This window comes from Salmo salar, chromosome ssa15 (assembly GCF_905237065.1).
Source record: "Salmo salar chromosome ssa15, Ssal_v3.1, whole genome shotgun sequence".
NCBI lineage: Eukaryota > Metazoa > Chordata > Actinopteri > Salmoniformes > Salmonidae > Salmo > Salmo salar.
In genome coordinates this window covers 92,850,768-92,876,989 of record NC_059456.1, presented here as the reverse complement: position 1 = coordinate 92,876,989, position 26,222 = coordinate 92,850,768, and the positions used below count along the sequence as shown (strand labels likewise).

Below are 26,222 nucleotides of genomic sequence, written 5' to 3'. Positions count from 1 at the left end.
GAGACATCAGGGACTGTAACATACTCGGTTTTACAGAGTCATGGCTCTCTCCGGATATATTGTCCCTGTCCATTCACAGGAAGAAAGAATTCACCGTGAAAAAGAAAGGTTGATGGGTTTGTTTCATGATAACAACTCATGGTGTGATTGTGGTAATGTACATGAACTCAAATCCTTTTATTCTCCCGATCTGGAATACCTCACCATCAAATGCAAACCGCTTTTACCTCCGGAGAGAATTTTCTTCTGTCATCGTCACATGCCATGTGTATTAACCTCCCAAGCTGTCACAGCAATGGCTCTCAAATAACTACAATGCACTATGTAAATTGAAATGCATTCCAGGTGACTGCCTCATGGAATGTCAAGAGTGTGCAAAGCTGTCATCAAGGCAAAGGGTGTCTATTTGAAGAATCTCAAATACAAAATATATTTTGATTTGTTTAACACTTTTTTTACTACATGATTCCATATGTGTTATTTCATAGTTTTGATGTCCTCACTATTATTCTATAATATAGAAAATTGTACAAATAAATCAAATCAAAATATATTTTATATTTGAGATTCTTCAAAGTAGCCACCCTTTGTCTTTGTGAGACGCAGAGTAGGTGAGTAGGTGAACAGATGAGTAGGTGAACAGATGATCTCCGCATGTGTGGTTCCCACCGTAAAGCATGGAGGAGGAGGTGTGATGGTGTGGAGGTGCTTTGCTGGTGACATTGTCAGTGATTTATTTAAAATTCAAGGCACACTTAACCAGCATGGCTACCGCAGCATTCTGCAGCGATACGCCATCCCATCTGGTTTGCGCTTCGTGGGACTATCATTTGTTTTTCAACAAGACAATGACCCAACACACCTCCAGGCAGTGTAAGGGCTATTTGACCAAGAAAGAGAGTGATGGAGTGCTGCATCAGATGACCTGGCTTCCACAATTACCCGACCATAACCCAATTGGTTTGGAATGAGTTGGACCGCAGAGTGAAGGAAAAGCAGCCAACAAATGCTCAGCATATGTGGGAACTCCTTCAAGGCGGTTGAAAAGCATTCCAGGTGAAGCTGGTTGAGAGAATGCCAAGAGTGCGCAAAGCTGTCATCAAGGCAAAGGGTGGCTACTTTGAAGCATCTAAAATATACAATATATTATGATTTGTTTAACACTTTTTTGCTTACTACATGATTCCATGTGTTATTTCTTAGTTTTGATATCTTCACTATTATTCTTCAATATAGAAAATAGTATAAATAATGAAAAACCCTTGAATGAGTAGGAGTGTCCAAACTTTTGACTGGTACTGTATATATACTGTATATACACTACATGACCAAAAGTATGTGAACACCTGCTTGCCGAACATCTCATTCCAAAGTCATGGGCATTATTATGGAGTTGGTCCCCCCTTTGCTGCTATAACATCATCCACTCTTCTGGCTTTTCACTAAATGTTGAAACATTGCTGTGGGGACCTGCTTCCATTCAACCACAAGAGGATTAGTGAAGTCAGGCACAGATGTTGGGCAATTAGGCCTGGCTTGTAGTCGGCTTTCCAATTCATCCCAAAGGTGTTTGATGGGGTTGAAGTCAGGGCTCTGTGCAGGTTAGTCAAGTTCTTCCACACCAATCTCAACAAACAATTTCTGTAAGAACCTCGCTTTGTGCACGGGCGCATTGTCATGCTGAAACAGGAAAGGACCTTCCCCAAACTGTTGCCACAAAGTTGGGAGCACAGAAACGTCTAGAATTTCATTGTATGCTGTAGTGTTAAGATTTTCATTCACTGGAATTAAGGGGCCTAGCCCGAACCATGAAAAACAGCCCCAGACCATTATTCTTCCTCCACCTAACTTTACAGTTGGCACTATGCATTCTGGCAGGTATCGTTCTCCTCGCACCCACCAAACCCAGATAGAGTCCGTCGGACTCCCAGATGGTGAAGCATGATTCATCACTCCAAAGCATGCGTTTCCAATGCTCTAGAGTCCAATGGTGGCGAGCTTTACACCACTCCAGCCGACACTAGGCATTGCGCATGGTGATCTTAGGCCTGTGTGTGGCTGCTCAGCCATGGAAACCCATTTCATGAAGCTCCTGATGAACAGTTATTGTGCTGACAATGCTTCCAGAGGAACTTGGTTGAGAGTGTTGCAAACGAGGACAGACGATTTTTACGAGCTACGCGCTTCAGCACTCGTCGGTCTCGTTCTGTGAGCTTGTGTGGCTCTGAGGTACCGGAACACATTGTGAGAAAAACACAAACACAACATAGCAACGCAGCAGCCAGAGTAAATAAATCAATGTAGTGTACAGCAGAACACACATATGAGAATATATAGGCCTCCTGCCTATGTGACAATATGAAGCACATATAAGTGTGTAAAGAAAAAACAATTCAACCTTAGTTTTCAAAACCTCCCACAAGGACTAGTGGAGGTGCCAGTGGTGATACTGAACTGGCGGGAAAATCAGCTCTGCTAGCTAAGGCATCGCCATCACGAACAGTTTGCCCTCACTTCTCTCCTCTGGCACTGACAGTTCTCTGGCTCGTTCTGGGTTCAATACACGAGCTTTCTCTGGATTTTTGTCATCAACATGTCATCAAACACGATTACCTTTTCTTATCCATTTTTTATCTGGCTTTCCCACATTTCAAATTCAGTACGGAGACGACTAGCGTAGGCTGCGTGACGTGATTACGTAGGGACCTCTTCACTAGCTGACCACTACCAAGACCTGTATCAAGATCAGTTACTTACCCCACCGGCCCTCCCCATAACCTCCATGTGCAAATAAGAGAGCAGGTCTGGAATCAGTGTGGGAGGATAGGATGATTACGCAGAAGGATGACTGCACTTTTACATGATTGTCTTCCTGGGGGGCGGGAGAAATAAGGAGGAGGCAACTTGATTTAACGCTCATCGTTTTTATTAGAATGTTTACAGTGCGAACAGTGAAAAGTGGAATAAATCACGCCACGAAGGGTACTGGATCCGGGTAAATAGGTGCCGAAACGAACAAGGTCAAATCTGAGGTGCCAGATCCTGTTCCGGCAGGATCTGGCTCAAATTAAGCACTGGGAAACTAACTATTCTTGCTTGTCTGTTTAGCAGGAAGGGTTTCTTCTGACTCAATGGTTTGTCTTCTCTTTCTGGTCAATTAATTTCCCCCTAGATAAACAACAAAATATAAATGTAAAACTGTGCATAATTCTTCAGCCTCTCCAAGAATGGTTTATGCAGTAAATATGGTCCAATAGAAGGGCGGCTACATCCCCCAGGTTAGACTTAGAGGAGTAGACCTGCAGCTCTTTGATGATTCATTGACAGTTTCTTGAGGAACGGAAGTTTGGGAAACGGCTCTTGCAGTTCATTGACTATCAGGAACTGCAGTAACTCCTCTGCAGCAGTGGCTCCTTTATGGATCACATGGTCCAGAAGGTCCCGGGCCTTTCTAATGCGTCAGTGAGGACCTTGACCTGCTGGTACTCACGCCGGGACACTAGTCTGAGAGAGTCTGAATGCTGCTGCACATAGTCAGGGTCTGCACTCCGAGCATCGATCAGCTTGGGCTTTAGACACAGTAATTGCTGGGTATGTCATGTTCGTTAGAATGATCGGACCAAGGCGCAGCGTGAGTAGCCTTCTACATAATTTATTACAAAGTGAAACGTAATGCGACCGTCGCTGGATACTCCGGACCGCAGACCGTCGCTGGAGACTCCGGACCGCAGACCGTCGCTGGAGACTCCGGACCGCGGACCGTCTCAGGAGGCTCCGGACCGCGGACCGTCTCAGGAGGATCCGGACCGCGGACCGTCTCAGGAGGTTCCGGACCGCGGGCCTTCTCAGGAGGTTCCGGACCGCGGGCCTTCTCAGGAGGTTCCGGACCGCGGGCCTTCTCAGGAGGTTCCGGACCGCGGGCCGCCTCAGGAGGTTCCGGACTGTGGGCCGTCTCAGGAGGCCCCGGGCTGTGGACCGTCATTGGAGGTTCTGGACTGAGGACCGTCGTTGGAGGTTCTGGACTGTGGACCGTCGTTGGAGGTTCCGGACTGTGGACCGTCCCCGGAGGTTCCGGACTGTGGACCGTCCCCGGAGGTTCCGGACTGTTAAACGTCCCCGGAGGTTCCGGACTGTGAAACGTCCCCGGAAGCTCTGGACTGGGAACTGTCGCCGGAAGCTCTGGACTGGGAACTGTCGCCGGAAGCTCTGGACTGGGAACTGTCGCCGGACTGGGCAAGCGCACTGGAGGCCTAGTGCGTGGAGCCGGGACAGGTGGCACCAGACTGGTGACACGCACTTCAGGGAGAGTGCGAGGAGCAGGCACAGGACGTTCTAGACTGGGGAAGCGCACTGGAGGCCTGATGCGTGGGACCGGTACAGGTGGCACCGGACTAGTGACACGCACCTCAGGGAGAGTGCGAGGAGGAGGCACAGGACATACCTGACTGGGAACACGCACTTCAGGGCAAGTGCGAGGAGCAGGCACAGGACATACTAGACTGGGGAAGCGCACTGGAGGCCTGATGCGTGGGACCGGAACAGGTGGCACCGGACTAGTGACACGCACTTCAGGACGAGCGAGAGGAACAGGCACAGGACGCACCGGACTAGGGACACAAACGTCAGGGAGAGTACGAGGAGGTGACACAGAACGTACTGGCTGTGAAGGCGCACTGGAGATCTGGTGTGTATAGCTGGCCTCAATTGTACCGGAACTTTAACACACTTCTCAGGACGAGTAGAGGGAGCTGACACAGGACGTCCTGGGCTGTGAAGGCGCACTGGAGACCTGGTGTGTATAGCCGGCCTCAATTGTACCGGAACTTTAACACACTTCTCAGGACGAGTACAGGGAGCTGACACAGGTGGCATTGGACGACTAACACGCTCCTCAGGGCGAATGCCGTGCATACTACGCCAAACCAACAGCTCTCTCTCTTCACTCTCCTCCAATTTATCCAATATCTCCTCAACGGACTCTGACTCACCCCAATATTCCTCTTTGCTCTCCGACTCGCCCCCCCGGCCTCGCCCCCCGGCCTCAACCCATGTTGCCCCCCCCCAAAAACAATATTTTGAGGTTGCTTCTTGGGCTTGTGTCGTGGCCGCGAACCCTGTCGTCGTCGCTGTCCTTCCTTCACCGCCTGCGTCTCCCGCCATGGAAGGAGATCCTGTCCTGCCTGGATTTCCTCCCAAGTCCAGGATCCCTTCCCATCCAATATCTCCTCCCAAGTCCAGTATGTCCCGCACTCCTGGTCACGCTGCTTGGTCCTGGTCGGATGGGATATTCTGTCACGTTCGTTAGAATGATCGGACCAAGGCGCAGCGTGAGTTGCGTTCCACATAATTTATTACAAAGTGAAACGTAATGCAAATACAAAACAAATAAAGAATAGACGAACCATGACTACAATGCAACTATACATAAACAATATCCCATAACCCCCAAGTGAAAAACAAGCTACTTAAGTATGATCCCCAATTAGAGACAACGATTACCAGCTGCCTCTAATTGGGAATCATACCAATCACCAAACATAGAAAAACTAAACTAGAACCCCACATAGAAAATAACAACTAGAAAACCCCCTGTCACGCCCTGACCTACTCTACCATAAAAAATAAAAGCTTTCTATGGTCAGGACGTGACAGGGTACCACCTTAGTGTTCCTCTTCAGACATGATAGGCTAGCTATCCCTCATACTGTACCTCTTCTGGACCTGAGAAAATTATGCATTAAAGTAGCTATCTCCATTAAATCTCCAAATGAAAGCTGACAACATGCAGCTGTAAAGCAAGCTGTCAAACTGTCTCAAATGCTCATCATAGGAATATTTTGATTTCATTAAAGTAACGTGATGTGCTAGCTGGGTATAGACCGTATATATATTGACAGGCAGCCAGCAGGCGTGAAGTGACTGAGTCCTACATGGTTGGCATGATTCACGATTCAGCTACCTAACTCGTTCTAAGAAAGTTGATTTCTCCTGTATACTAGTTCTTGTGAGTTCTGAAATTGTATCCAATTGCAAAAGCGTAGAGAGAAGTCATATTTCGAAGCCCAACTTTAATGTGTGAGTAAGCAAATTCAATGATGAGGTACCGTTGGTGTTTGGTGTATGTATGATCATTCATAATGGCCCATCAGTATTACCTGTTGGTCACCAGTCTGAGTTGTTGTTGATGGGAGTTGGCTGGCAGTTCCAACAGAGCAGACCTACCACGAGACTCATTACTGCAAGGCAAACCAGTGAAATGGTAGAAACAGCCCCTGTACAGTCAAAAGGAGGTGCAGGCCGGGCTGGCTTTGAAATGGCTTTTATTACTCAACATGTGGATAAGAACGACTAAGGAGCAAATGTTTACTTTTATTCATGAGAAAAGCACCTCTATATATAGGCCTACAACTCCCCTCTCTCCTCCCATGACAGTCCCAGCTAATACAAACAGGAACAGAGTTTAATTTCCGAATATATAAGGCTGGGATAGCCTAAACCGAGCCAAAAATGACATTTCCGCTCCACAATGTTTGTTTGTGTCTATTTGATCATAGTATCTTTATCTATGGGTTTCCAAATAGGCCCTTCTGTGTTGATTGGATCTCATGATTTAATCATTGTTACACAGAACACTGACTCATTGTGGGAAACAGTTCTCACATTCTGATCCCTGCTGCTGATGTCATGTTGTTTGAGACTTAGATGACTAGTTAAGGAACATGTCTACAGGCCCCTGCTTGCATTTAGGTACAGGTTACTGCCAAATAAAGGAAACAATAGGGTGTTGGGCCACCACGAGCTGCCAGAACAGCTTCAATGTGCCATGTTATAGATTCCTCAAGTGTCTGGAACTCTATTGGAGGGATGCGTCACCATTCTTTCACGAGAAATTGCATAATTTGGTGTTTTGTTGATGGTGAAGGAAAACGCTGTCTCAGGCGCTGCTCCACAATCTCCCATAAGTGTTCAATTGGGTTGTTCTGGTGACTGAGACACACATTAAACCCACTATGCTCCTTTCCTAGCTAGCACATAACGTTCTGAGAAACATACGTTTCTTAGAGCTTGGTGAGAGCGATATTCTCTTGGCTCTCAGCACATTTAAGGAACTTGACAAAAAAAAAAGTTATTTTATTGGTATTTCATTACAGAACATTTCCCAAAAGTTCAAACATGATTACATTTCATTTCAATTTTGGTAATGTTCTAGGAATGTTCTGCAAATGGTTTGACATTGGGAATATTCTCAAATATTTCAGAGAACGTTAAGAAACAACATTCTTCTGTGGGAATTTCAGTACTTCAGCATAATGTTTCTTACAGGTTCTATGTAATGTTCTCAAATTGTTCTGAGAATGTTAAGAAAACATTCCACAAAAACCACAAGACAACTTTAGAAAGTTCAGAGAATATTCTAAGAACATTATTTAAAAACATTCCGTTCTCAGCTTCAACAAAAATCTCACGATCCTCTATCTTGTTAAGTGTGTTGGCCATGCTCACTAATTGGCCACACCTGATCTTAATGAGTGCTTTTTTCCGTCGTAATGGGGTCTGTTATAGATAGATTTAAAATATTAAAACGAACAGCTTTGTACAAGTTAAAAGAACATTGAATGCTAGCTACATCCTGATGGCGCAATGGACCAATTCCATGGATAGAGAACAGAAGGTCATATTGTAGGTTCTAATCTCACTGACACTGTGCGACAAAAAATAAGTGTTTACATGATTAATGCCTAAGCAAATGAATTTCCATGTGTCTGTGCTTGGAGTTCAAAACAGTTAAGCTAACATTGTCAATATGTCTTTTTGAAACATTTTCTCAGTTATTTACTTTCAAATAACCTATCATTTCCATTCTCAGAACGTTAATAAAACCTCCCAGGAAAACTTAAGGAACTAGAGTAAAACATTCTCAGAACCTCCCTGCAACCTAAAAATGTACATTCCCAGAACAGGAACAATGTTCATTTCAATTCACAGAACTTTTAAAAAAACGTTCTGTTTTACTGGTTAGTAAGGAACAACCATTTCCACAACTTCCAAGGAACCAAATCTCCTAGCTGGATTGCAACCCTGCTTTCAAGGTCACTGAGATATCTTCTTGTAGCTAAGGTAGCCAAAATACTGGGCATTTGTATACTTGCTTAATTAACTCAGGAACCACACCTGTTTGGAAGCACCTGCTTTCAATATACGTTGTATCCATCAAATCAAGTGTTTCCTTTATTTTGGCAGTTACTTGTATGCATACAGCTTGTTGTTGAGCGTAGAGCCAGCATGAAATACCTGACAGTCTGGCAGATACTCGTTGTAATAAATTAGTGAATGAATAGTCAGCCATTTTTAGCATGGATGCCATGTAATGAGAGGATAAGCCAAAAGAAGGTTTCACCTGTGGTTCCTCCAAAGACACACAGACCGTCCAAAGTAAAGCCAGAGAGAGTTTTATCCTGATCCACACAGGGTTTTGACTGTTACACAACTTTAAATGGAACCAAGTTTGTATTCTCTGAAATCCTGTCTGCCGTAGACATAGTTATCTGTCAGGTTACGTTTAGCTTCAGCGACACAGAACCTTACACTACACACACAGTAGAATCATGTGGTTTGGATTAGACTGTAGTGATGTGACACTGATGTAGCCTAGACCCTGGTGCCACGTTATCTGAAGCTTAGCAGTCCTGTTTAACCACATGGTATTATGTCTTAAACATCTTAGAGGAACAACAAGGTACAGAGGATTTATTTTGGTATGGGTTTATTGACAGACAGACCTTTTAAGTTGAAGAGGGATGAGAACATGGGTTTGATTGCGATAAGATGTCTCAAGTCTTTTGATCACAGACACTCAGTGGCGTTTGACTTGATTGTGAACGACTCACATCCTCAGCCTTTGACCTCATGAGAAGGTGGGCGGAGTCTGTGCCACTTCCAGGAATTGAGTGGGATTCTTCCCTTTATGTCATACTGTGTTGGAGGTGTAGGCTGTACTGTATGTACTCACCTTGTTTGCTTTTAGATTCACCCTCATGAACACAGGGTTGTCACTAGTTAACACATCCACAAAGTCATAATTATGGCTAAACCATGCACATTTCTACAATTTCTCTTCTTAAATTGTGATTTTAAACCTAACTCTTACCTTAACCACACTACTAAACTCATCCCTAACCCTAACCTTGAATTAATACCAAAAAGCAATTTTTTGGTGTGCCAATATAGACTTTGTGGCTGTGGAATCTGACTTTGTGGGTGTGATATCTAGTGTAAACCGGAACACAGTGTTTTGGACGGGAGGGACTCTGACTGTACCTGCCAGGTGGAAGTAAATTATGCATCGTTATTGGTTGGAGTCTCATGGTCTTCATTTGCCCCCTCCCATCTCTTCAAGCATATTACAGACTTCTATGAGCACACAGCAGTGCAAGACAGCAAACTGTTACTGAGGCACTGAGGAGAAGGCTTGAAGACAGAGAGAGAGAAGACTTGAAGACAGAGAGAGAGAAGACTTGAAGACTGAGAGAGAAGGCTTGAAGACTGCGAGAGAAGGCAAAGAGACTAGTTGAAGTAGTAAGAGAGGACTCATAAGACAAACTCAAAGGTAAGTAATGTGCCAAAGCTCTTTAGAATTTTTATGGGGTGACAGATTATTTTTAAAAGCCTGTTATGTTTGTTTTCATGAGATGTGATGCAAAACAGCTTGTCTGTAAATCACAAACGAGAAAAGAAACAAAGTAATTTTTTGTAATTTTTTTTTTTAAGTTGATTTAAAAAAATAAAGGCTTATCATGGTATTTATCAGTCTGGAAATAATGCTTTGAAAGCTGGGAGTTACATTGGGACTAATCATTTTAGCTGTTTGCGCTCTGTACTCAAGTCATTTACTATTAGTTAGATTTTTATTGTATAGCCAATCATATGCTGCTGGCAATTTCCAAAATTCATTGTCTGAGGTGATATTTTGACTTGATCTGTGTGTAGTGTTCGATCAGTGGATAAAGCAGAAGAGAAAGTGTCAAGGCTAGCTCTTGGCTACCAGTTGACTCTTGGTAAATGGGACTTTCCTGAATGCATGCACTAAACTAAAGAGCATATCTCTTTCTATACTGGACAAAAATATAAACGCAACAAAAGTGTTTAGGCCCATGTTTTATGAGCTAGATACATGCCAACCTGCTAAATGGGGGCTTTTTTGCTGACTTCAATATTATTCCTAATAACTGTGAGATCGTCATGGTGGTTTGTGCTGGATGTGTGGAAGGAAGGTGGCTCATATTTCTTCTTATAAAGGAATATATAGCCTAGGTCTACCTGTCTCGCCATACCTCTGTTCAAAAAGGACAGTTTAAACCAATAGTTTCAGACAGTACTATGTTCCCTAACTCGAATCCTCATCATCCATATAGGCATTGTTTTTGTCTGGTGGACCATGTGTAATCCTAAAATGAGAGTGCATGTAATCACAGTTAGGCTGAGAGTGAGTGCATGCATCTGCTTGCCCTCAATTCCAGTCAGTCTGTGTGACGTCCCAGGAAACAGGTGGGTAGTTTGTGGAACTCTGACAGAGAGATGACTGTGCCTGCTGGTAGTAGCTTGGGGGCTTCAACTTCATGATGTGTCTGAATGATGAGAAGTGGATTAGTAGCTGCTGTGTGCTGGCTACTGCCTTACTCACTGCTGATTCATCCATAGGAACCGCAAGTAATTAACACAATTGTAGCAGGGACGGTTTGGGGGGGGCAGTGCCCCAGTGACAACAATTTTGGACCCCCTTCCCTAAATGTGGAGTATGAAATCATTTTTACATAACAAATTTTTGCTAGCTTTTTTTTTTTACATCCGTTATTAGACAGTGGCAACGATGATGATTATGAACATGGTCTTTTGCCTGCAATGCAGTGAAGAAAACGATGACAACAATAATGTCTAATACAACTGGCCCCAGCTTGGCCCCCCCAGTTGAAATGGTCTAGAACCGCCTCTGAGTTTTTATTTATTTAGAAGGATTTCTAATTCCAGACGAGTGTACGGGCATTATGATTGTCTAGGGTAGAATTGTGAGGTTAATTTGACCTCCTATTTTTTTTTTTTTCACCCTCCAGCCAGCTATAAGCAGTTTTTCCCTGAGAACAACAGAGATGGCCATCGCTCCGTTCAGTCGCAGACAGTGGGCCTCCCACTCCCTCAGAGTCACAGCTAAGGAGTTGTCCATAGTCGGCACCAGAGGCAAGAACAACGCCATTGCTGAGCGCTTCTCCAAGTAAGTTTCTCACTCTCTCCCATTTACCCTTACTGTGACTGTTACTCACTTCCTAACATCTTATTATCTTCTCAATCAATGACTCTTCACATTTAAACTCACCCAGATGTATCTATTCTCTCTCTATTGTACATACCCCTGTATCAAGGTAGAAACAAACTTACTCCTGACCACTGATGGCTTTTCCATCCTAGTATGCACTGCTGCCTGAAACCGTAGTAATAGATCACCATTCACTGCCACTCTTTGTCCTGTCCTGTCCTCTCCTCACCTGTCCTGTCTCCTCCTGTCCTGTCTGTGTTTGCTGGATCAGTACAAGATAAGAACATTAAATGGCTTGAAACTGTATTTGATAACATTGCTGATTTTTACTAGCCTGAGTGCCAGTCTGCTTGTGCTATCATGCCAACTCATTGTCTCTCATTGTCATTGAGAGGCAAGAGGACAAATGGATCATGGACCAGGCTAGATTTTTACCAGTTTGTCTAGCCAATTGTAGAAACAGCACCGACTATTACATGTCTGAGATTGGATTTGTCCCCCCTTCATACCTCTCTACTTTTCAACAGTTTGACATTTGTCTTCCCTTCTAGCTGTTGCTATTCTGTGTAGAATGTTTATCCATAACATCACCACAAACCTGTTATTCCAGTTTCACTGATGTCGACAGTTCTTAATAATAAATAGTCAAGATAAGTAAACTGAGATGATCTTCCTGTGAAATGTCAATTTTATTCCCCCGAATTTCCAACCAGCGTCTTAGTACGCCATTTTATTGATTGAAACGTCCCTTATGCTATTTTATAATTGGTACATGGTCAGGGTCATTGACATGCGTAGTTTCATATTTTTGATATTTTGAGAAGGTTTCAGTGTCTGACCACTAGGAGACAGCGTTGATCCATGTTTGTGTATAATTAGAGATCCTCACAAACGCCCAAGTAGTTTTAGTTCTAGAGGCTAAAACAGGGCTGTAAACGGCACTACCTCATGATGTAGGCCTATGCTCACAACCCCATCTATCCTTTTCCTAGATACCAACTGGCTGCAGAGGAGGGCAACTCGGAGAGGAAGAAAGCAGTAAGTATCCAGTCAGGGTTGGAAAGTGCAAATATCTAACAAAGCTATTTCTCTCTCTCTCTCGTATTTACTCATCCTCACTCTCTCTGAGACACACACACGGATGTCCACATGCTGCAGTTGGAGGCTAGACTAGAAAAGCCTTAATCCTTATATTGAGACTTTAATCTTAAGGTAGATAATACCTCCACTGTAGTTTCACATCGCTGCTCTTGTTCCTGGGTGGTCACACACTTCACGGGCATGAAGGAAGACAACGTAATGCCTGAAGCCACCGTGCTGATACAGCCTCTCTTCCCGGTGGGCAGTTGGCTCGGCCTGGGAATTGCACTTGAGGGGATATAAACAGACCGCAGGGATTGTTTTTCTTCATTAAGCGACTTTTTCAATCCCAGGTAGGTGTCTGTCATAGGTAAACCATCAGTTGTTGTACTGTATTGAAAGCAGTGCTTGAAGTGGATTGAAATAGGTGCTGGCACTGATTTTGGGTGACCGTACTGTTTACATTATATTTAGGTGGGGAAGTGCTGCAATAAGCCTATATTCTATAAGAGGTGCGGTATTTATAACCAGTGGGGGAGGGGACAACTGAACTGTGTCAATGGCAAATGCAAAGACTCAGTTTGTGTCTGGGACTCCTCAGTATGATGTTGGGGTTTACACCTGGGTTGTGGTGTAGAACTAGCTGTTGTCACGGTTAACATTAGGTAAATTCTTCAGTTTGGGGAGGGGGCATGTCACAGCAATCCTGCTTTCTCTTTTCCTGGATTGTCCCCTTTCCTTCAACTGACCCTTTTCTGTTTGACAATGGTGCCCTCTTGGTGAAACGTAAATAACATGTTAGCATAATACAGTTGGATTATCAATCAACATAAATCACATTTTATCAGTATTCCTCACTGTCGAGGCTCCTTTTTCTCTCTCTCTCTCTCTCCCCCTTCCACTCTGTTTCTAGCTCTCTCCTGGTGTAGGGGGGTGGGCAAGCTCCATCTTTACTAAAGGCTTTTATCATTTCCACCTGGCAGACACACAGCCAACTGGATCACATCAACAAGGGATCATAGCTTTCACCTGGTCAGTCTATGTCATGGAAAGAGCAGGTGAATCCAGGTGAAAGATACGATCCCTTATTGATTTCACTTGTTAAATCCACTTCAATCATTGTAGATAAAGGGGAGGAGACAGGTTAAATAAGGATTTTTAAGCCTTGAGACATGGATTGTGTATGTGTGCCATTGAGGGTGAATGGTCAAGACAAAATATTTAAGTCCCTTTGAACAGGGTATGGTAGTAGGTACCAGGCGCATGGATTTGAGTGTGTCAAGAACTACACAGCTGCTGGGTTTTTCACACTCAGCAGTTTCCCGTGTGTATCAAGAATGTCCACCACCCAAAGGACATCCAGCCAACTTGACACAGCTGTGGGGAGCACAGTCAACATGAGCTGGGTGAGCAACTCAATATTAAGGTGTTCATGATGTTTGGTATACTCAGTATAGATATTGCAGTTCTTATATGTTATGAATTCCAATTCATACAAATTTGTAAGTGCTTAATTCCGTAGTGCATATTTAAATGGCTGTAAATCGTTATTTCAGCTTCACTAATCTTATTTTCATGGCTGTTATGTCAACACAGGACAATGCTTCAGTTGTTTACTTGAAAGACGGCATTGAGATTATTTTCATGAGTAGGCCTATCTTGTGTTAAACATCCCTTTAAAGTGTTCTAGTCATAATCTTTCATTTAATGAGCATGAGAAACTGTAGTCAGCTGTTTGGGTTAGCTAGGGAGAGGTCTTGTTGTTGGAAAGATGCTAGTCCAGTTGAATGCTAACTGTAGCTTTACTAGAATGCGGTTGGAGACTCTTACTCTTGTATCCTGAAACTATTGATGTGACTGTTTTCTGTCCAATTACCCATTGATCTCTGTATCTTATCTCCTTCACATGCTGCTAATAGTATTACCCTCATTGCCCTTCTGGGTTGAATTCCACAGTGTTTCTATTCTATGATTCTATTCTTGGATTCTATTAGGCACACACTGTACAAACTGTGCAACCCTTTTGATTTATGCCATTGCAATGTTTCTGCTAGTCAGACTATGAACAAGTTGAGGAGTAGCCCTGGTGAATATAATGGATATCTTAATAAACCTTCTCTTTACGTCCTCCTCGAGGCTGCAGATTCGTTGCCCCCAACTCTCTGCAATGGCAACCTGAGTGTGTTGAAGAAGTGGTGGGAGCAGCCTGTCCAGTCCTCAGCCACGTCCTGTGCCCCGCTACCCCACACCACCCACACTCGCTGCTTACTCCCCTTAAACCCTAAAGCCAAGCATCGGATTCAGGCCACTCAGGCCCAGCCACCTCTCTCACCAGACCCCAACACCAGCCCCACAGCCGCTGAGGACCAGGCAGGACCAGGCATGGAGGGAAGACTGCAGCAGAGAGACCCAGAGAGGCAGGAGGCAATCGCAGAAGTACCTTGTGTCCCCAGTGAGAAGCCCAACATCCCCCTCAACAACCTCAAGATGCTGTTTGAGAAAGGAGAGAACCAGCAGAACAAAGTAAGTCCAAAGTCACTGATTACAAACTAGCATGTTTCTTTTTTAATAGGATATATTTTGTTCGTGTCACATTTTCAGAGACACCTTTTTTACTCTTTACATGACTTGACTTGACTTGACTTTACTTTACATTATATTTCAAATCTTACGTCACATAAATGGTGAGATTGGCTAAATGGAAACACTTTTCTATTGTTTAGGTATTAGGAGTGTTGTGTGGATCAGGTGGTGTGATTACACATGCTGCTCTGATGGTGACTTAGTCGATGGGTTTGCTAAAGAAAAGCCCCATGTATTTTAATCTGAGGTCAGAGGACTGCCTGAAGCTGAAGTATTGTGGTTCTTAAGACAACTGGTCTGTGTGTCCTCATTGTTCCTGTTTTAGAACGGAAGGTGTCTTGTTCTCCTGGGGTTAGTCATGCTGCCTGTCACATGCACCGCTATGACTGTTCTCATCTCACTACAGAACACTCCTCGAGATGGGCTAGCTATAAACATGTCCTCAGGCAGATAAAAGGGGTTCTTCAAAACAACCCCTGTCCTCCTCATGCTCCGTCTGGGGTTAACAGCCATGTTGATATAAAGGCAACATGTAACCATTTTCCAAATGCACTGTAAACTTTTGATACTTTAGTATATTTTAGCAATTATACTGAACAAAAATATAAATGCTTTTTATATTTTACTGAGTTACAGTTCATTTAAGGAAATCGGTCAATTTAAATAAATTCATTAGCCCCTAATCTATGGATTTCACATCACTGGGAATACAGATGCCTTCAAGTTCATCGGGCTGTTGATTGTGGAATGTTGTCCCACTCCTCTACAGAGGCTGTGCGAAGTTGTTGTCATACACGTTGATCCAGAGCATCCCAAATATTGTCTGGTGAGTATTCAGGCCATGGAAGAACCGTGACATTTTCATCTTCCAGGAATTGTGTACAGATCCTTGCGACATGGGGGCGTGTATTATCATGCTGAAATGTGAGGTGATGGCGGCAGATGAATGGCACGACAATTGGTCTCAGGATCTTGCCACGGTGTCTCTGTGCATTCAAATTGCCATGGATTAAAATGTAATTGCTATTGTTGTCCATAGCTTATAACTGCCCGTACCATAACCCCACCAGCGCTCTGTTCACAATGATGACATCAGCAACCGCTGGCCCACAACGCCATACACGTGCATCTGCGGTTGTGAGGCCAGTTGGACGTACTGCCAAATTCTTTAAAACAATGTTGGAGGTGTCTTATTGTGGAGAAATGAACGTTCAATTCTCTGGCAAAAGCTCTGGTGGACATTCCTGCAGTCAGCATGCTAATTGCACGCTACCTCAACTTGAGACATCTGTGGCATTGTGTTTTGGGACACAACTTCACATTTTAGTGGCCCTTTATTGTCCCCAGCACAAGGTGCACCTGTGTAATGATCATGCTGTTTAATCGTATTCTTGATATGCCACACCTGTCAGGTGGATGGATTATCTTGGCAAATGAGAAATGCTCACCAACAGGGGCGTGCAGAAATTTGAGAGAAATAAGCTTTTTGTGCAAATGGAACATTTCTGGGATCTTTTATTTCAGCTCATGAAACATGGGACCAACACTTTACATGTTGCGTTTTATTTTTGTTCAGTGTAGATGAGCTCATTTAAAAGCAAAGGATATTTTTCACCCTTTCTACTCTAGAGTCTAGACTAACAGTTTGTTTTGTTTTTCCTGGCTTGTACAAATGTTAGGTATTGAATGTGAAAGGCCAGACTTTCAATCTAACTTTCCTATGAGGTAGGGTTTTAGTTGACCATTGATCAAGATTCAGACTTTTAAAAAAAAGAGCCAGTGCTGTGGGTTAACTAGCTTACTACTCGGTCTTTGAACATGGACGCCCGCCTGGACACCAGATCAGAGGAGTGTTTTTGTAGCGGCTTAACAAGTTGCCTCACCTGCCACGTCCCAGCTGGCTGAACCTTCCTTCATTTCTTAAGCACATGAGCAGCTCTTTCTTGTTCTCTCAGCTGACAGCCAGGAAGTGACCTGGGCTGCCCCTTCCCTCGACCCAGCCCTGTGCCTGGCCTGCTCCCTGACCTGTAGCTCAGCACCTCTCCTCGAGAGGTGGTGATGTCATGGGGCAGGCATGCACACTACTGCAGTAGAGAAGAAACTGAGCCTCCTCTGATAACAATCCCTCTCTGGCTTATCAAAGCAAGGCCTTCTCCTGCCCCTCCCTCTCTCTCTCTTCTTCTCCTGCCCCTCCCTCTCTCTCTTCTTCTCCTGCCCCTCCCTCTCTCTCTCTTCTTCTCCTGCCCCTCCCTCTCTCTCTCTTCTTCTCCTGCCCCTCCCTCTCTCTCTCTTCTTCTCCTGCCCCTCCCTCTCTCTCTCTTCTTCTCCTGCTCCTCTCGCTGGAGGAGACGGCCATGAGGGAGAGGCACTGTGAAATTAATTGACCCAACTTCACCCCCCCCCGGTCATCCCCCCCTCCCTCCTTTCCAGCCCCACTCCATATGCCCCCCTCTCTGCTTCTCTCTCTTTCTCGCTCTGTGTGACTGTGACGAGGCAGAAAGGAAGGACGAAGGAGAGGCACCAGTCCAGTGGAGCCACAGTGTAATGAACAGAATCGAGTTAGCTGCTGTTGATGTTCCAAGCTCCTCCAGGACAGACATGAGTGCTCCAGCTTAACTTCTTTCCTCTTCCTTGTGTTCCACTCTGCTTCTCCCTGTAGCTCCTAGCGTTGCTTTGCAAGAGGTAAATATGTTTTCTGTTCTTTGTTTGGTCTCAACCTTGGATCTCCATAAGCTCACTTGTAGTGCTGCGGCTCTGAAACAGTCTCCGCCTTATATTTGGGGTTTGCTTTCTTTGCTAGTTTAATGTTTTTACTAGGTTCTAGCGGATTACGCTGTGAATTGAGTCCTTTGATGGGAGGGCTAGCCTATACACTGGCTGCACTATGGTTGGTGAATTATGGTTACTGTCAGTGAATGGGCTTATCAAGGCCTTTTTCATGTTTTTGTCAATGGTGGTTTTGGGCTATATGTAGCCTAAAACTCACTGATTTTTGAATTGACCTTTTTTGTTATTGCTCTGATGCCCAGCCAGCCAGCCAGCCAGCCGGCGGTAGGATTCAGGGAGGAGCTTCGATTTGTATCTGTCTCTGGGGGTTTTAATTGTCAGTAGGATTAGTGTCAGCTCTTTGTCTGTCTGGCTTGCTGATCACTTCCTCCCTCTCTGAGCTCAGCTGCCTCCTGGCCTATTGTTTGTTTACAGCCTCCCCCATATTGTTGCAGCACCACCCGTGACCATGGTCTGGAGAGGGTATCGGCTGAGTCTTGGTTTGGTTTGGGAGGGGGCCCTCTGGCTGGGTTAGAGAGGGGTCTCTCCGCCTGGGGTCCATCTGGGCCAGCTGGGGTCTGGCTCCCTCTAGAGCCTAGATTAATCCACCCTGGAGGATGAAACGGAACGTTCAACCCCTTTCTGCCAATGCAGATCTAAAATCCAGACTGCCACAAACGCACAACGCTATAAAGACCTTTCCTTTGGAACAGCACTACTCTGTCTCTTTGTATTTCAGGGTTTTATCCACCGTTTGACCCCTCTCATCCCCCACTGTCTGTCTGTGTATTATTAGCACTACTCTGTCTCTTTGTATTTCAGGGTTTTATCCACCGTTTGACCCCTCTCATCCCCCACTGTCTGTCTGTGTATTATTAGCACTACTCTGTCTCTTTGTATTTCAGGGTTTTATCCACCGTTTGACCCCTCTCATCCCCCACTGTCTGTCTGTGTATTATTAGCACTACTCTGTCTCTTTGTATTTCAGGGTTTTATCCACCGTTTGACCCCTCTCATCCCCCACTGTCTGTCTGTGTATTATTAAGGCTGTGCCCGTTGCAGTCCCAGCCTCGCAGGGCTCTGTGACACCCTGTTGCTCCTCTAATCTCTGACACTGATCACACTCTGGCTAAAAGGCTCTGCGTGGTCAATCCAACGTCTGCAGTGACCGTACAGCATTTACTGCGAATGCAGCCTCAGCAGAAGTCAGAGAATTCATACTACTTGTGCTTCATGGAGCAGAGCTGTCGTGAAGGAAGTTGTCAAGGACGTGAGTTTGCTTATACAGGACCTCTCGCCCCCCACCTAATGTCATCCAAGCATGTCAATGCGGTGATATATGGAGCCCTCTGCATTGTTACAACATTTGGGAGGCGCACAGTGATGCGGTACAGCCTGACAGAGGCAAGGCAGACACCCCTATCTGCCCCAGGCTCTATCTCACTGAGCTCATAAGGGGATTAGAGTACAGAGGGCTGGGAGAGGCTTGGAAGGAGAGGCAGACAGCCAAGAAGGGGGAGCTGGACAACAAGCCAGGCTGCTACTGGAACTGACTGACTCACTGCCATACATTTCTCTTCTCCACTCCTGTTTTCCTCTTCTGTCAGAGCACAGGGCTCAGAACTGTCTGATGGGTGGCCCTGGTTCTCTCCTACTGTGTGTTTATGCTAGCCTAGAGCTAAGTATGTGAGCATCATATGGTTCTGTATGCAAACCACGATGCAGGTGGTGCTGGCATTAGTCTGTATGTTCAGAGCCTGCTGAGTCTACAATGTAAAGGCTACCATAATGGAATATGCTGTCCTGATAGCGTGGTTTGGCTCTGTTTCCAGGTGTCCAGACCACCTGTGAGGATCGGAAGCATCACTGATAACATGGACCAGCTACTTGGAGGTACTGTTCCACTGAGAGGACACACACGGAATGGGACACCAGAGTTAAAATCAAATGCATTCTTCTCCATGAGTATATTGTTTCACTAGGCCACACAGAACTACAGACTGTAGCTGTTTCAGTGGTGTGGACTGTATGGAGAGGGCTGGGGCTCACTCCTTGTGCTATGATCAGCAGAATGCCCCAGTGATTACAGGAAGAATGATAGTTACAGGAAGACGGCTTTTTCTTTCTATTCCCCCGTGAACCTGTTCCCATCACAGCCTGACAAACACCACGGCTACGTCCTAAATAGTATCTTATTCCTTAATAGTGCACTACTTCTGAACAAAGCCTATGGGGCTGTAGTCAAAAGTAGTGCACTGTATAGGGTGACATTTGGGACGCTCCCCATGACCCACAGTCTACATTGTGCTGAATCTATAGCCTGTACTTTCCTTTCTATAGCTTATGCGCAAGGTGTGTGTGTGTAACCTGCGCTTCTCTCCGTCTGTCTCCTAGATGCAGGGAGTATGGACTCCATGCCCCTGAGGGACAGGATGGCCATGTACCAGGCTGCTGTGTCTAAAAGCGAGGTTTCATCCTCCTCAGTCAGCGTGAGTACCTGTCCTTTACACTGCCGTGGAGGACTAACTGCCATGTCTATGGTTGAACTTCTCATCTGACTGAACTTGAGCCCAAAGTAATAACTTTTGGACCACAGGAAGAATGGCCTCGGCAAAAGCATAATGGGGATCCGAATAAACCAAACTTCAGGCCCATCCCGGCCGGAACCTGTCATGTGCAGGTTACTTATCCCAACTGTAAAACAGATCCCTGTCTTTCTCTCTCTGACAGGGTGATCAGTTGGACTCAGACCTCCTCTTCAGCAGCAAACAGAAGGAGAATGTACCCCCAAGCAGTGGGGACATGGTGAGGAACTGTGCTCTTTGTGTCTGTGTGAGTCTATATCTGAAACATCCCTAAATCATCATCTCCTCTCCTCTCAGGGTTCGGACTCTGAGCCCAACAGTAGGAAAGCCTCTTCCACAGAGAGCAATGGTAACTATTTTGGTCCACTACATTTCACCAAATCTATATTCTTGTCCGTCATCATTTGTCTCCTCCACTGAGTGTACAAAACATTAAGGACACCTGCTCTTTCCATGACATACGCTGGCTAGCTGAATCCAGGTGAAAGCTTTGATCCCTTTTCATGTCCCTTGTTAAATCCACTTCAGTCAGTATCATGGTCTCCAACAGGTTGGTCGTGAGCTACCAGTAGCTTGCAGGCCACCTACCGGTAGCTTGCGGGCCACCTACCGGTAGCTCGCCAAACAATTCTGAAAGTACATGCAATATTCACCTGTTCCACCACAAACTGTCATAAATCTCAAGTATCAGACACCGCAAGCTCCCAGCTACTATCAAACGAATGCAACATTGACATTATCCCTGGTAGCCACTATTGGCTTAAAAAGCAAAACCTAACACAATATCTGCCAATTAAGTTGCAGCAATATTGCCCCTGTCTGTCTGTGTGGTGCTAGTGCTCATCACTCCATGTGTAGCGATGGGTCGATCGCAAACAAATGGCTCTTCTTGGAAATTGTCGGGAAGCGAGTCGCATATGTGAAAGAGGCGTTCATTTGGCTCCCTGATTTGCATCACTTTTACTGAAGATGGTAATTCGCAGTGCAGGAACAATATAAGGAGAGCCTGATTCTGGTCCACACGCATTCAATTTGATTCCCCCCAAAAAATTATGTTCAGGCCATAATTTGGTCAGGTAAAAATAAATTTGAACTCACGTTTCACGATCTGACATAATGATATGTTTTAAGCTTTAAATTATTGAAACATTTTTTTTTCATGGTTTTAGGTCCATTTCTAAGCATTACTGAACAGAGCCGTTTGGGATCCAAATGAGCGCGGCTCTTTTAGGTGTCAAATGATCCGGCTCGCAGAAAAGACTCGGCATGCCCATCACTAGTAGCCAGATGATGTGATAACCATCTTGTGGGTTAACAGAAATACTATCCCCAAAACCTTGTCAATTATGTTAATTGCAAAGTAGGCTTATCTATTTGCAAACTTTGCCATGAAATGAGTAGCAGTAGTACAGAACCACTGCTAGACCGGCACAGTAGATGCCAATTAAAGGGCCAGATGTGCCAGTAAGTGTAGGTAAAGGGGAGGAGACGGGTTAAAGAAGGATGTTAAAGCCTTGAGACAATTGAGACATGGATTGTGTATGTGTGACATTGAGGGTGAATTGGAAAGACAAAAGTTTTAAGTGCCTTTGAACAGGTTATGTTACGTGCCAGGCGCACTGGTTTGAGTGTGTCAAGAACTGCAACGCTGCTGGGTTTCTCACGCTCAACAGTTTCCTGTGTGTTTCAAGAATAGTCCATCACCTAAATGACATCCAGCCAACTTGACACAACTGTGGGAAGCATTGGAGTCAACGTGGGCAAGCTTCCCTGTGGAATGCTTTCGACACCTTGTAGAGTCCATGTCCCGACAAATTAAAGCTGTTCTGAGGGGTGGGCAGATGCACGCAAGCAACTCAATGTTAGGAAGGTGTTTGTAATATTTGGGGTACTCTGTGTATTAGGTCAGTATATTCACAACAGCTCCCTCTGTTGTCCCTCTGTCTCATGTCACAGCAGGCTCCAGTATCGGTACTTCTGTATCCTCGACCCAGAACGACCAAGCTCAGCCCAAGAACTCCAGGGTGAGTTCAACAGTACCTTTTCTGCATTTTTCTCAGAAAACCATTCACTCTCCTAACTAACCTGCCTTGAATGCCTCTATTTTATGTGTGCACAGAGCTTCTGCTTGCCTGCACAGGAGAGCTGTGTGTCGTGTCAGAAGACCGTCTACCCTCTGGAGAGACTGGTGGCCAATCAACAGGTCTACCACAACACCTGCTTCAGATGCTCCCACTGCAACACCAAACTCAGGTAAGTGGATTGGACAGATGCCATGCAGCAAGGAATTGTTTGTTTATTGTTTAAACATCTGTGAACCTCACTGTTAGTGGACCTTATATTGTTGTTAGGTCCACAGTCTTGTTCCTCTTGAGTTTAAGGATGAGGGTTTATGCTGCTTGATTATTAAAAAGGATTGTCTTTCTCAATATGTGCTTTGTCTCCCTCTGCTGGACAGCCTGGGAACCTACGCCTCTCTGCACAGCCATGTCTATTGCAAGCCTCACTTCTGTCAGCTGTTCAAGGCCAAGGGCAACTATGACGAGGGCTTCGGCCTGCGCCCTCACAAGGAGCTGTGGGAGACCAAAGGGGAGGAACAGGGGACCGAACAGACCACAGAGGTCACCTTCTCCAAAGACAAGCTGAAGAAGTGTGCCTCTACCGGCACACTGTTGATCAGCCCAGCAGTAGAGGAGTCTCCACTGGCCAAGGTCAATGTGGTAACAGCCTCCCCAGAGACCCGTACCCAGATCTCCGTAGAGAAGGACAAGCCAGTGGAGACACGTCGGCTGAAGATTTCCTGGCCTCCCCGCATCGAAGGAGATGGAGAGGGGGGTAACATGGGGTCCAGCCCCACCTCAGATGGGAGCTCCGGTGGCAGACCATCCCGTGCCAAGTGGCCCCCAGAGGGTGACTCGGCCTTCCCCGACCAGAGCCCAGAGTCCACCGAACGCTCCACCCTCTGCAGGAGCTCCTCCCTCAAAGAGCGCAGCCAGCCCTTCTCATTGGCCAGCCCTTCCCATGTTCCTGCCCCTGCTGCCAGTCAGACAGCCAATCCTGAGCCAGAACTGCTGGAGAGGATGAGCTCATTGGAGGACAGGGAGCCTGAGCTGGCCTCCAGTCCTGAGGAACAGAGCATAGAGGTCCAGGAACAACCTGACAGCCTGTCACCTGACTACCACACACCTTCTGACGACAGCTATGTGGATGTCCAAACCAGCTCTGAGGAGGGGAGAGAAGCACCTCTAAAAGAGAGCCACCACGAATCACTAGAGTCAAAAGAAGAACGGGGAGCGAAGGAGGACTGGGAGGAAGATGAAGAGGAGAAGCTGGAGGGAGAAGAAGATGGGGAAGGGTTACCTTCTCAAAACTGCCAGACTGCCTCGTCAGAGATCGTCACGCCCCCCTCGTCTCCGGAGGCGGAGCCTAGACCCAAGACCAACCACATGTCTCAGGATGTGGGCTTCTGGGATGGCAAGGAGGCCGTCTCTGTAGAGGAGATGATTAAGAGGAACCGCTACTATGAGAAAGATGAGGACGAAGAGGACTGAAAGTCTCTGGTTTATTAAGTCAGGAACATTATTAGACATAATCAACAGGCTGTTGACTGTAAACTTTTCTCTCTTCATTTCCCTTTAACCTAAGGAACGGTGTCTGGCTGTGCTTGGTTGGATGTCACTTTCTTTCTTTTCTACTACTACTCATTGTAATAATTTATCTATGTCAATTTTACCTTAGCTCTGGTTTTGTCCGGAAGATGGTACAAACCAAACAAATGCTGATAATATGAACTGAACCCAGTGAATGAGATATTTTTGTCTGTATTTGAAAATACAGTAGTTTTATGAATGTTTTTAAGGTGGTATGTTTTATCAGAACAGCAGGATAGCTGTAAGGACTGGAAGGGTTTCCACCATATTACGTATTCTGCTGGTTATCGTTGTTCCAACTTGAATAAAGAAATTGTTATACAAAATATTCAGTGACCTCTAGTCTCATTATACACATGTAGATTGAAAAATGGAAATAACCACCTTTTGATACATGTATTACAGTGCATGGGGAAAGTCTTCACACCCTTTGAAATTGACCACATTTTGTTACGTTACAGCCTATTCTAAACTGGAGGGGGGGTAAACTTAAATAGTTTACCCCCCCCTCAATCTACACACAATACCCCATAATAACAAAGCATTTTTTTGTGCAAATGTGTATATATTAAAAAGGGAAATATCACATAGGTATTTAGACCCTTTACTCAGTACATTGTTGAAGCACCTTTGGCAGCGATTACAGCATCGTCTTTGGTATGCGCTACAATACTTATATCTCCCTCACTAACTTTAAGCATCAGCTATCTGAGCAGCTCACTGATCGCTGCAGCTGTACACAGCCCATCTGTAAATAGCCCACCAAATCTACCTACCTCATCCCCATATTGTTTTTTTTCCTCTTTTGCACACCAGTATTTATACTTGCACATCATCTGCACATCTCACTCGTGTTAATTTGCTAAATTGTAGTTACTTTGCTACTATGGCCTATTTATTGCCTTACCTCCTTACTCCATTTGCACACACTGTATATAGATTTTTTTTCTATTGTTATTGACTACGTTTGTTTATCCCACGTGTAACTCTGGTGTTTTTTGTCGCTTTGCTTTATCTTGGCCAGGTTGCAGTTGGAAATTAGAACTTGTTCTCAACTGGCCTACCTGGTTAAATAGAGGTGAAATAAAATTAAAAAAGCTTGGCACACCTACATTTGGAGTTTCTCCCATTCTTCTCTGCAGATCCTCTCAAGCTCTGTCAGGTTGGATGGGGAGCGTCGCTGCACAGCTATTTTCAGGTCTCTCCTGAGATGTTCGACCGGGTTCTGGCTGGGCCACTCAAAGACATTGAAACTTGTCCTGACACCACTCCTGCGTTGTCATGGCTGTTTGCTTGAGGTCATTGTCCTCTTGGAAGGTGAACCATCGCCCCAGTCTGAGGTCCTGAGCGCTCTGGACCAGGTTTTCATCAAGTATCTCTCTCTGTACTTTGCTCCGTTCATCTTTCCCTCGATTCTGACTAGTGTCCCAGTCCCTGCCGGTGAAAAACATCCCCACAGCATGATGCTGCCACCACCAAGTTCACTGTAGGGATGGCGCCAGGTTTCCTCCAGACGTGACGCTTGGCATTGAGGCCAAAGAGTTCAATCTTGGTTTCATCAGGCCAGTAAATCTTGTTTCTCATGGTCTGAGCGTCCTTTAGGTGCCTTTTGGCAAACTCCAAGCAGGCTGTCATGTGCCTTTTACTGAGGAGTGGCTTCAGTCTGGCCACTCTAACATGAAGGCCTGATTGGTGGTTTGCTGCAGAGATGGTTGTCCTTCTGGAAGGTTTTCCCATCTCCACAGAGGAACTCTGCAGCTCTGCCAGAGTGACCATCGGGTTCTTGGTCACTTCCCTGACCAAGCCCCCCCCCACATTTCTCAGTTTGGCCGAGCGGCCAGCTCTAGTAAGAGTCTTGGTGGTTCCAAACTTTTTCCGTTTAAGAATGATGGAGGCCACTGTGTTCTTGGACCTTCAATGTTTAATAAAGCTGTCATGGCTACTTTGAAGAACCGCAAATATAAACTAGATTTAGATTTGTTAAACATTTTTGGTTACTACATCATTCCATATGTGTCATTTCTTAGTTTTGATGTCTTCACTATAATTCTACAATGTGAAAATAGTAAAAATAAAAACCCTTGAATGAGTAGGTGTGTCCAAACTTTTGACTGGTACTGTGTGTGTGTGTGTGTGTGTGTATATAAATTATTATTTCCAACCCTTGATAAAGGGCCATCCATGTGATATGGAGAATATCATTTTTACTCCCACCAACCCAGCTCAAGCCTGGTCCCAGATCTGTGTGTA

General features: G+C 45.2%; 2 protein-coding genes across 2 annotated transcripts; both read left to right on the top strand.

Annotated features, from left to right (window-relative positions):
- The first annotated feature begins 9,436 nt into the window (after positions 1-9,436).
- lima1 (LIM domain and actin binding 1) lies at positions 9,437-24,295 on the top strand. Its single transcript, NM_001141273.2, is given in 5 exon segments — positions 9,437-9,607; positions 11,109-11,266; positions 12,301-12,346; positions 14,525-14,682; positions 23,991-24,295. Coding segments are annotated over 4 exon segments (396 nt in total). The 5' UTR covers positions 9,437-9,607; positions 11,109-11,144; the 3' UTR covers positions 24,061-24,295.
- Positions 12,375-24,300, top strand: LOC123727343 (LIM domain and actin-binding protein 1). Its single transcript, XM_045696294.1, has 9 exons — positions 12,375-12,741; positions 14,525-14,911; positions 19,570-19,630; positions 20,132-20,226; positions 20,468-20,542; positions 20,620-20,671; positions 22,279-22,346; positions 22,442-22,575; positions 22,781-24,300. Exons 2-9 carry the CDS (start codon positions 14,771-14,773, stop codon positions 23,871-23,873), a joined length of 1,719 nt encoding a protein of 572 aa, XP_045552250.1. The 5' UTR covers positions 12,375-12,741; positions 14,525-14,770; the 3' UTR covers positions 23,874-24,300.
- Positions 24,301-26,222: the final 1,922 nt, after the last annotated feature.